At 30.5% G+C, this 13,043-nt stretch overlaps 1 protein-coding gene across 1 annotated transcript; it reads left to right on the plus strand.

Moving 5' to 3' along the window:
* The first annotated feature begins 8,225 nt into the window (after nt 1-8,225).
* LOC137814266 (phospholipase A1-Igamma1, chloroplastic-like) lies at nt 8,226-11,550 on the plus strand. The gene is made up of 2 exons (XM_068616892.1): nt 8,226-9,764; nt 11,028-11,550. Exons 1-2 carry the CDS (start codon nt 8,521-8,523, stop codon nt 11,287-11,289), a joined length of 1,506 nt encoding a protein of 501 aa, XP_068472993.1. The 5' UTR covers nt 8,226-8,520; the 3' UTR covers nt 11,290-11,550.
* The last annotated feature ends 1,493 nt before the right edge of the window (nt 11,551-13,043 follow it).

Below are 13,043 nucleotides of genomic sequence, written 5' to 3' on the forward strand. Positions count from 1 at the left end.
AGGCAAGAAATTAAAGATGCAAAAATAGTTGGCACTCAAATTTGGAAACCTAAAGAAAAGCACTAAAATAGATTGAATGAAACAATTTTTTTTTACTAAGAATGGTTATGGCAACACTGATTCAAGAATTCATTTAAATTTTTCTATATTGAATTCTTCTCCCAAATTTTTACCACATATTGCTAACACAATAGGTAATATTCTCACAAAATTTCATCTCAAAATATGCACTGAATCAAATGCAGTAATTCAAAATTTGAGAGCTATTTTTCACACTTCTTTCAAACTTTTTCAATATTGACATCTAGGCTTTTAACATTTATCATTTTTTTGCACTACGATTTTCGAATGTGCCTCTTTAACAGGATATTATCAATATATTGAAGTTCTCACGTAATATTTCACACCATTTTAACGTGTATATAGCTTGCAATAAATGTTCCAACTTGTATAAAAAATCAACAAACTACAAAGGGAAGGAAACATGTGAAATTGAAAGAAGATTATGATAACTCAAGACATAATGAAAATCTAACTCTAAAGAACTTGTTAATGGTATAATAACAAGCTAAGAGACTCAAATTCATAAATGTAAAAACATGCAAAGAGCCAAAATAAATCGGATTACACAATATTTTGTGGTAGACTCACAAAATAAAAAATAAAAACTAAAATGAAACAAAGTACTATTAAAAGTTTACGACATATATGGAATGAAAATGACTTAAAAGACATGGATTAGATTTAAAACTCAAATTAATAATACTAAAACAAATATTGAGCCAAATAAAATGAAACAAAAACAAAAACACACATAGTAGCATAAGTATGAAACCTAAAACACATGTTTTGGTGATTCAAGATAGAATGAATGATTAAATACGGAATGAATGTTTTGAACCAATTAAAAGCATAATGAACACAACATATTTGGTGAAATAACCCAAAACATATTCAAGATATGTAAAACAAAATGAAGATAACACAAAAAAATTTAAGAAGAAAACAAAGGTGAATAACACTTAGCTTAGACCAAAACCTTGCTCTAGATACCAAATGATTTAAACCTGGTCTTGAATCCTTACATGTTTTAGAGTTTATAATTTTGAATGGGTTTTGTGAAGGCAATGCGAAAGCTGGATGAAGGTAGAATTCATATTAGAAAGATGAATTTGATACCAGAAATTTGTATAGAATAGACAAAATTTGTATGTAAAACATAGTTACATATAAAATACATACGGGAAAAAAATTGTATGTAAAATTATCGTAGATAGCTGTTACATATGAATTTTAAAATCCATATGTAAATTACACATGAATATATTCATATGTAATTACATACAAAAAATTGTGTATGTAAAGTCTGATGTATTTACTACGGAAAAAACCGTATGTAATATCCAATTTCAATTTTTTCCAAGTCAACTTTATCAAGATATTTTTTATTTTACAAACCTGAACATGTATATTCAAAATTTTCTTTTTACAAACCTAAACATATATATTCAAAATCATGATAAAATATTTTTTAGATTGTAAACGATTATAAAAAAATAATAATGAATGTGGAAAAAGTTTGATCTAAGTTTATCGATGTGATAATATAAATATTCAAAATATCCAAAATATCCAAATATAGTTCATTTGAACCAAAGAAAACATCTAAGAAAAGAAATCCAATGTCAATACAAAGCTTCTTAACAAACTAATAATTATTATAATCACTAGTGGGTGAATTGTGTTGTTGGTTATAATTGTTGTCGTGTTGCACTTGGTCATTATATTGCATCTGATTTTGTTGTTGTTGAGTATTTGGTTGTTGAAAAATATTTTGTTTAGTCATTGTTGCTTGAGTTGGTATATATTGAAGGATTAAACTATGAAATAATTGAAACTGGAACCTGTTCCTCACTAGTTGTTAGTCGTTGTCTAAGTTCAATAATTTCCCTTTTAGACAAATTCTTTCTTATTGGAATGGAGGATGAAACAATTGTCATATAAAGAATATTATTTATTTTTATAGATGAAGCTTCAAAGTATATGTCAAAGCAAAAGTTAAAGGTTTTCCAAAGTCTTGTCTCGGAGGAAGGAATGAAGGGAAAGACACACAAGTTTAAGGATTGCTAGATCTAACTAATATATATTGAACAACACTGATAAAGTTCTTCCTTACATAGCAGTACATAAAATGTTAAAATGTTGTTGAAGTCAATTGCTTGCAAATAAAAACTGATTATTGACTTAGTATAGCAATACCTTTTTAAAATGGTTTAAAGACAAAATTAATATATAAGATTATAATGTTGCTAAATTAATATGGTTAGCATGATGACTATGATGACAACAAAAAACATACCCGCAAATATCCACGGGTAAAATTCATAATCTAAACTTAATGAATACTAACACGTAATGGTTAGGGTTATTTTAATTGTTCGCTTGTTCATAGGACGGGTATATATGCATATAATGATATCCAACCTTTCAATACAATCATGGTTAATGAATTCTATTTGAATATTTTTTTTTAAATCAAGTGATTAAAATAAAGTTATTGGTGAGAGAAATATTAACCATTGAACAATTGTTTTGAATTTAATTTCATATGCATATTTTTTTTATTTAGACATGTGAACTTGAAGTTGTTTTTAAGACAAATAAATTTTTAAAATATATACTTTATGTTATAACATTAATTTTTTAAAAAAAGTTATTTGCACTGATATTTTAATATGCATTTTATTTGAGTTATACTTTAAAATTATTATTTTTTATTTAAGTTTATATTTTAAATAATTGGATAAAGAGCTAGTTTAGTACAACATATATTAATATATTTCGTTTTTAATACAATAATAAAAAAATACAATCTTAGTATAACAAATAATAATTTTGATAATTTTGTTGAACACGTGTTTGGTTTTTTAATAATTATGAAATGGGTGCACATCTTTTATGGGCTATAAATTTTAATATTCCATGGACATGGTTATTGACAAGGATTAATTGAATCCATTGTTAGCAAATCCTTCATTCACCAACATACCTTCCCCTTTCACCTTCATGTTAATTACTGAAAAAAATTGATTTTAATATTTTTAAAATTTTAAATAATCTTAAATGAAGCATAACCTCACATTTTTTAATAACCTCAGTTGCACCTTCGCAAACTCGTACCTTCCTTCCAACCGCATCACTTCCATTTTCCTCCAACTGCAGCATTTGAGATAACAGATCTATCATTTGAGTGTGTGAGAGAGAATTGACGAAAACATTCATTGTATTTGACGTTCTCAGTGCGAAGATATTTTTTTTTAGTTTTGTACTCCATTTTTGTACCTCGCTAATTTTTTTATGATTTTTGTATTTTTGCACCTCGCTATTTTTTTGTGGGTTGTTTAATATGAATTTAAATATGGATGTTTGTTCTGTCAGTCTAGCTGCATTTTTTCACCTTACAATGATATAATTTCCAATTGTATACAACAAGAATGGATGCACGAGAAGAAAAACTGAATAGGGGACAATGAGAGCGTGCATTTGGGAGTGACCAGATTAAAATTAATTCCAGTTACATTATCAACTAAGTAAAAGTTAAAAATCAATACTCGCTAAAACCATGATTCATGTTAGATATCGCGGAAGATATTATTAACATTATGAGATATCTCAAAAATAAATAATATCATCATAATTCGAACATGTGCATTGTTTTATCCAAAATTTAGTTCATAAATAAAATAAAATTACACAAAGAATAAATAGGAAAAAGGTAGGTTTTTGTTCTATTTCCAATGGAGTAAGAAGGAACATCAAACTTTTATTTCTATATGGATAAGAATATGTTAATGGATAATTTTGAAATGTGAGATGAGTGTTGTCATACTTTTGAATCAATAGTTATCAGAGTCATCACAAACAACCATCAGCACTTGAAAATGAAGAAAAAAATATCACACTTTCTATCATATTTTTAAAAATATTGTTGGAATTAAGAAAAATGTATGAAGTTAGAACCAATATGAAGATGCAAGAAGAATTTGGCTCCATTGTTTGAGTTAAAATAAATTAAAAATTGATCTGCTAATCAGTTCAAAGCGTTGAGCACCATACACGACTAACACATTACTTTCTAGGTGTAATTGCCAGAATATGAACATCCTTCCTAACAAAAATTATTGCACCATGATATATATATTAGTTAGGAGAATTTGAGAAACATTAAGACTATAGTACTCGTCGTATTTGATTTGATATTGTTACATTTCGAAAAGTCATGATAAAACACACCTGATAATTATTAAAAATAATGTACTTAATTATATTAATTGTTATTGAAATTTAAATAAAACTATCAAAAATAAAATTACTGTAAAATATTTTGTTATTATATTAAAAACATATATCAATACTTATAGTAATAAACTGACTATTTGTCCTAAATAATTTTATTTAAAATTGAAAAATAAAAATAAAATATCCGCAGGTATTTATATATGTATATATAGGTATAAAAATATCTACATTCACATACATCCAATAGATAACGGGACAAATAATGAAAGAGATTTTTTTTAAATGTGGGTTGGAACTGGTACTAGCACTGGTGCAAAAAGTTTAAAGATAACAGCTATAGCTATTTCAATTTATAATGGCATCTATATAGCCGCATTTGGTCTACATACGGTCTTAAATCCAACACATAAGAATGCTGCTATTTAGTCGCATTCGTAAATGAGATTTATAAATGCGATTATGGTAAATAGCTGCATTACGAATACGATTATGGTAATAGCCGCATTTATAAATATTTCTGCTGGATTTAAGAATGCAGCTATGGTAAATAGCCCCATTTATAAATCTTTGCACGGGATATAAGAATGTGGTTATGGTAAATAGTCGTTGTTGTATATGGTTGTTGTTTTTTTTCTAGTACAATCTGTTTAATGCTTATACCCATCTAAATTGATTTGTTCAATTATAATCAAGCCAGACAAATACATAAATTCAGATAATCAAATTTTATATATTGATAAAAATGTATTACAAACACTAATAATATATCTTTATCTATTTAATTCATACACTATTCATCGGCTAACCTAGAGTTATAAAAATTTATGAAATATGAAAACCAATAATGTTTCACATATGATATGGCTTCCGAAGACATTTTGAAGAATTACTTTTCAAAATGTGGTTGACATAAATTAGTTTTAAGAAACATATATGGTAAAGAATTATAAAATTAATTTACCATCATGTTACCTTATGCCAATCACTTTTAAGGTTCAGTCTTACAATGGTAACCATCAATTGCATAATGTAATAACCACACTCATAGCTTATTGGTTGTTTATTACACTATAATTCAATAAAAAGTAAAAGTTAATATTGATAAACAATTAAAAGAGAAAGAAAAAAAATTACAAAACCTTTAGTTTTATCCAGTTCAGATTTTGAAAATTTGAACTGGATCGACCTTTTAGGATGTTATATCCACACCGTGAACTGATTAATACGGAGTTAAGTTTTTAGTGTACTTACCTATCAATGATATTCTTAAAACTTGTGGATGACTTTTTGTGTAGGAACATAATCACACAATAGTTTTATAAACCATTGATAAGACAAGTAACTGTCAATGACTTCTATATCATCCATGAAAAGAGTTAATAAATATTTAAAACATGAAATAATAATAATTGACGACATATAATTAAACTTACTTATTAGAAAACCATTATATCATTAAGACTATAGTTATCGTCATATTTGATTTGATATTGTTACATTTAGAAAAGTCATTATAAAACACACCTCATAATTATTGGAAATCATGTAATTAATTATATTAATTGTTATTGAAATTTAAATAAAACTATAAAAAATAAAATTACTTAAAAATATTTTTTTTATTATATTAAAAAAACATATCAATACATATAGTAATAAATTGACTATTTATCCTAAATAATTTTATTTAAAATTGAATAAAAAATATCCTAAATAGTTATATTTTATATATGCATATAGGTATAAAAGTATCTACATTCACATACATCGAATAGATAACGGGACAAATAATGAAGGGGATTTTTTTAAGAGTACTTCTATTTTACAAAAATATTCCTTTCACATAAATAATTCAGGTACTTAAAAAAGTTGTATTCAAACGCACGGAAAAATTGATTGTACAAGGCATTTTCTTTTTTAAAATGTGAGTTGCAGCTAGGTACTAGCAATGCATGTCCTGTTTTGTTAGTCACACAAAATAGAACGTATTATCTTCCGTATTAATAATGAACAAAACTTTCCAAAAATAATCATTTCTATATATATATATATATAAATAATATTGAATTGATAAACGAGTTAGATAAATTTAGTTGATGTAAAGCTTTGAATGATTATTTATTTTTCATACACCGGTTATTTTTAGTTTGTTTTTACTTTATATGTATTTTTATCATGTTATATTTTAAAGTAATACAATTGTGTTTTAACATTAAAACATGCCATGTCAAAGAGTATGGACATCTTATGTTTATATATTTATATTTTTAAATGCTTTGAAAAACTTTTTTTTGTTCAGTAAAATATTTGGAGAATTATATAAACATTATTGAGAATAAATTGGTATATTTGCAACTGCTTATTTTAAGATGTTACAAAATTCGTCTAAATAGTATAGAAATATTTAATTTAATTTTCTTCACATAATATTATTAAAAGTTATAATTAATTTTTCTAATTTTAAATTAATTTGGTTCCTTTTCTCGTGATATAAGAAACTAAATTGATGTTAATTTAAAAATGGAGGAATTTGATTCAAGTTTTTTTCAATAATAAAAAAATCAAATTGAATAAATTATATAAATGCTACAAATATTTTTCAAAAAACTAATACAATAATAAATAATTAGATTTAAATACTAAATAAAAATAATTAAATATAGATATTTAAATAAATAAAAAAATTGAAATCAAGTCCCAAAATCCGAATTACAATGAATGAATTTAATTCCCTCACGCATCTTAACAAATTATTAGTGACGTGGACGATAATACCCTTAAAAATATCTAGATCAGAGGGTTTATCGTTTATAGTTATAAATTGTCCACGTGAAGCACGCCTTCCATTATCTTACCATTATCTTAATTTTATTATAATAATGTTACAAGTTCCAGAATCTCTTTACCTGCTTTCATCTTGCAACATTTTAATATGTTTTAGTTAGAGAAAAAATAAATGAAACAAGGAAAAGGAAAATGAAGATAATTAGTAAGATATTTATGAGTTGATTAATAGAAAAAAAAGAGTTCAGTAGATAGGAAATAACATAAATACCTATAATAATAATAAAAAAAAAACATAAGAGTACTTTAATCCTTTATTCTATAAAATGACCTTCCTCTCTCCCTCATTCAATGAATTATCATAATAACGTTGAACGAGGGTTTTAAATAATAGACGTTTTTGTATTCTTATTATTTATTAATTAATTTCAGATTGATTTTTTTTTTGAGGTGAGAACGTGAAGATTAGATATGTGGATTTCTTGACCTTATGAAGGGCGGTGGTCCTACTAACGAAGGGCATTGTTTTAAACGTGTACCAGTTTTTCGTCCTATATCACTTTCCACCTACGTCGTTTTATGGTTGAAACTGGATCCACCCACGTGCTATTGCATTTGTTTATTACTTCATGGATAAATATCGACTGGTAAAAATATCCACCTCACATCTATTTTGTAATAAAATATTATATTTAAATAAAATAATATTTTTGTTGAGTTATAGAGAAAGAGGAATTTCAACATACATTATTTAGTCACTCTTAATGCTCATATCACATAATGTTAATATAATAAGATTTTTTTTTTTACTTTTACAATAATTATTTTAAAACATTTACTGAAAATAATTTTAATTAAATAACTATATACAAATGTTTATAATTAAATAATTTACATTTATATAACATGTATTCAAATTTTATTGTTTATAATATTTTATGTGATTACTAACATAACTAGCCAACAATTTACTCAACAAGACTTTGAGCATCTCTAATGTAATGAGTTATCTGCGTTGTTTCATTTTAAAAGCGTTATTTATATTTAATAAAAAACATCATTATAGAGTGAACAACATATCATTGTTCATGGAATAGTAACTTTTAATTAAATGAAAGCAATATGTATTATTGAAAGAAGATAAGAGAGTAGAATTATTGTTTTTCGGATGGGGGTATTGTTTATGAAATGAAACTCATGCACGTATCTATGATTAAGGAAGGAAAATTATAGTTTAACACCCACTCTTTCTATAAAAAAAAAAAAGATAGTGTGAAAGTAAGATCTAGAAACGAATGATTGCGATGGAAATGGTCCATGAGTCACAGTAGGTATCTGGGAAATAGAGTCTGAAATACAGACGCAACGACCCATTTTCTTGTCCCAAAATCTCCATAAGAAAGCAAGTATCCTTTGCTTCTTCAGTTGAACCTCGAGATGGCTTCATCAATGGGAACCATGGTGGTGGCTTTGCCAAAAACACAGAAGAACCAAGCTCACACCTTCCTATCCCAACTACCAAACACCCTAAAACCCAAACCCACCAAAACTTTAAAAACTTACACCACCAACTTTACATGCAGTGCCACGCTTTCATCTACTCTGCAGAGCACTCAGAAGCAAGAAGAAGAGAAGAAACAAAAACCACTAGCGGAGGTGTGGCGCAAGATCCACGGGGAGGACAACTGGGCCGGCCTTCTGGATCCCATGGATCCCGTAATGCGGGCCGAGCTTATCCACTACGGGGAGATGGCCCAGGCCTGCTACGACGCCTTCGACTACGATCCCTACTCCAAATACTGCGGCAGCTGCAGGTTCTCCGTACCGGAATTCTTCCAATCCCTGGACATGCCCAACGTCGGATACACCATCACACGTTATCTCTACGCGACGGCCAACATCAAGCTCCCTAAATTATTCCGCAAATCGCGGTGGCCCGACAAGAGGTGGAGCAAGCACGCGAACTGGGCAGGGTTCATTGCGGTGTCGGACGACGCCACGAGCAAGCGTCTAGGGCGGAGGGACATCACGATCGCATGGAGAGGGACAGTGACGAACGTGGAGTGGGTGGCCGACCTCACGAATTACCTTAGACCGATCACTCCCCACGTACCCTGTTCCGTGGAGGGTGTAAAGGTGGAGGCTGGTTTCTTGGATCTCTACACGGACAAGGAAACGGAGTGCGGGTTTTGTAAGTACTCGGCGAGGGAACAGGTTCTCGGGGAGGTGAGGCGGTTGATGAAAGTTTATGAGAACGAAGAGGTGAGTATTACGACGACGGGGCATAGTCTTGGAAGTGCGATGGCGACACTGAGTGCTTTCGATGTTGTGGAAAATGGGGTGAACGTGGGAAAGGATGGGAGAAAAGCGCATGTTTCGGTGTTTTCGTTTTCGGGGCCGAGGGTGGGGAATGTGAGGTTCAAGGAGAGGTTGGAGAAGGAGCTGGGGATAAAGGTGCTGAGGGTGCTGAACAAGCATGACCTTGTATCGCAGTCGCCGGGGTTGTTCTTCAATGAGGACTCGCCGCGGTGGTTGGTGAAGCTGGTGGAGTGGTTGCCCTGGTGTTATTTGCACGTTGGGGAGCAGTTGGAGTTGGATCACAAGAAATCACCTTTCTTGAACCCTGATGCGGATGTTGCCTGCGCCCATAACTTGGAGGCTCAATTGCACTTGCTCGACGGGTACTTTCTTACACTTTCTTCTTCATTCTTCACTCTTCACTTCAACAACCACACAAAACTCATCTTCAACAACTCTGCGTCTACACAAAACTCACTTCACCCACTCATGCAAAATTTGTGTTTTCAACAGTTTTTACTCATAAATCATCGGTTAGGTTAAATAAATTAGAGTGCTAATATCTTCAGAAAAAAATACAGTTAATACCTTAATAAATCAATATTTTTCTATAAGATATACTGATAATTTGTAATTTTTTTATATAATCATATTATAACTCTTAATAATATTATTTTAATATTTTTATATCATTTAATTATAAATTTATATATCATTTTATATGTTTATTAATAAACTTATTATTTGTTTTTTATATTTTTTTTTATAAATGGTATACAACTTTAAAAATTATACAATTATATATATATTTTTTTTACTTTTGACTGTATCCAATAAACTTTTCTCAATAAATTATGACAGCTAGAAATTAAAAAGACATCACCCTGCTACCTACTTTAGGAACCAAAAGACATCTTTCAGCGAAACACTTTATAACCTCAAGAAATAGTATAATAATATTTTATATTAAAAATGAAAAATAAATTAAATATAATTAAAATATTAATTTAATGGATTATGTTTATGTGAAGAATGTGAATGTATAGTACTCTCTTTTTACTATATTATATTTCTTTCTCTTCCTTTGCAGGGTTGGAAACAAGAAAGTTTACAATTTAATTAATTGAAAAATAATGAAATATTTTCAATAATTAAATATAAATTAATTGAGTCTCAATCCAACCAATCAGTTTTTCTAAAGATTGACTGTTTTTTAGTGATGTATGGGTCTATTAGAGGATGTGAGTAATAGATAGAGAATATTTAAAAGATGTGAAGAATCCATATAACGATAAAATGATATTTTCAAAGATGTGATGTCTTGTTTTTGTCTTGTTTGTGTCGTCATACACATGCCAACAGCTGTTAATATTCTGAGTTATGGAGGGTGTCAGCAGGACCATGCCTCGTGACTAATTCAGAAGATATGTTTTATTATCTATATTTCTATCATCGTTCTATTTATTCCACATAATAAACAAAATTATTTTATTATTCTATTATTTATCACATACATATTATTTACTCTCTTTTTTTCTGTAGCCGTTTCTTCCACGTCTGGTTAGATGAAAATGATTTAGGAAGATATTTTATAAATAAAAATATTAAATATGATGATCTGATAAGAAAGGTTTGATCATGCGCAGATACCATGGAAAGAATGATGCATTCAAGAGAACGAGTTTGAGGGACATTGCTTTGGTGAACAAGGCTTGCGACTTCTTGAAGGACGAGCATTCGGTGCCACCATACTGGAGGCAAGACCTGAACAAGAACATGACCAAGACTGAAGAAGGAACGTGGGTGTTCAGTGAGCGTCCAATATCTCTAGATTCACACCATGATATTGATCCCCATCTCGGCGAACTAGGCATCCTTTCTTCTGATCAATCAATCAATCAGCAGTGATTAAGGATCACACTCTATCTTATGGACTATATCATTGCACCACCACCACCATAAAAAAAATGTCTGTGCCTGGCTAGTCACAGACACATTACTCTGCATGAAAACGTTACAGATATGGGACTTCTGGAATTAAGATAGTTAATTATTAAATATGTACGTGGACTATGCATTGCCATTTTCCTTATGCAGTTGCATGAGCACTAAAAATTTCAAAAATATCTCTCTGTATTTCAGATCATACTACCAGAATTATTTTGTTTACATTGTTGTTTAGTGTGCTGGAGTCTTTAATCGATCCAAACCTCACAAACATATACTTGAAAAGGCATTCTCGTAAGTATGATCTTGAACGGGAATTCGAAAGCTCTTGTATGGAGTCTTGGTAGGGTCCAAGTTCCGAAGAAGGCAGAGTTGGGATTACCCCTTTGAGCGTGAGGTTTGGAAGGTTTATGGTTAAAAAAGCAAACTCAACAGAAGAGAATATGAAAGTGTGAAGATAGATAGCAGAGTAAAGTTAATAGTTGTGTGCAGTATTACCAGCTCGCTTTGCCATTGCCAACCATAACCACCATCTTATCCACAAAATAGAGTTTACTACTAATAAACTGAAAAGTTCTCACTTTATTATCCTACTTCCCATTTAATCAATGAAGCTATTTCGGATAGAAATTAAGAATGGTCAATCTAACTCATAAACAACTACCAAAATAAATCATTTTAGATAGTTAATTTATAATATTATACTTAATGTTTTAAGTTTTACATGGTGTAATTTAGATGCTTTTTAGATCATTCAATCAGACATTTTTCCAACAAAATTACATGAGAAATATGCATGAAGAAATCATGAAAATGAAATGTACCAATACGATCCGCATAACCGATATTCTGACTTGGCATTCGGTCTAAGACCGATCGATACAACCAAAACCGTTATGTCTAAACAGGATTAACGAGACTAATCAATGTTTAAGCGCTAGGTAATGCATTCTTAAGCATGACCCAACTTTCTAATTCGGCCAAAGAACAGAGGGCTCATGGTAATTGTATAAGTAAGCATAGATTTCAAGCATAGATTTCGTACAATATTAATAGCGTCAAGTGTCGAATACCAAATTCTTACTTGAGCGTCAGAGTGTCTTTTCCAGGTGCCATCCGAGCTTGTAGTTCACGAAGACGAGGAGTAGAGCAGCGAAATAAGAGTGAGGAGTTTGTTTTAGGAGGAAGGGAGGAAGAGCTGACCGACTGACCGAAGGAGTGATCAAATCGTTCTCTTAGTTCCAACCCCGTTCGAGAATAATTAACGTGAAGAAGAAAGTAGATGGTGCCAACCAGAAGTATGATGAACGAGAAGATGTTTGATGCTGAGCAGATGGTGCTCTTGATGTCTCTGCAGAAAGAGATGGCTGAGATGAAGAGAAGGAATGAGAAGACTAAGCGAAAGCATAAGGCTGAGATTCTAGCTCTCCGAAAGGAGAAAGAAGAGATGAAAAGGAAGTTTGTGGAAAGGGGGTCCATCTGTCGAGCTGACCAACCCTGTTGGGAGGTCCTTCACCACCCCCGCCGACCCCAGAATTATTGAGGAGCCGAACGATAAGATCCACACCCAAGAGGCTGACGACGAATCCTATCTGAATAGGTCGGTCACTACAATCGGTACTTTGGACCCAACCCGCCGACATCCATCTATAATCGGAGTACCCCTACCGGCTAGGTGGAAGGACTTTAACAGGGACCACTATGACGGTACGACC

This window comes from Phaseolus vulgaris, chromosome 1, assembly GCF_000499845.2.
Source record: "Phaseolus vulgaris cultivar G19833 chromosome 1, P. vulgaris v2.0, whole genome shotgun sequence".
NCBI lineage: Eukaryota > Viridiplantae > Streptophyta > Magnoliopsida > Fabales > Fabaceae > Phaseolus > Phaseolus vulgaris.

Coding starts and splice junctions, on each gene's coding strand:
- LOC137814266 (XM_068616892.1), top strand. CDS start 8,521: ATGGCTTCATCAATGGGAACCATGGTGGTGGCTTTGCCAAAAACACAG. Junction 9,765..11,027: donor CAATTGCACTTGCTCGACGG/GTACTTTCTTAC, acceptor GATCATGCGCAG/ATACCATGGAAAGAATGATG.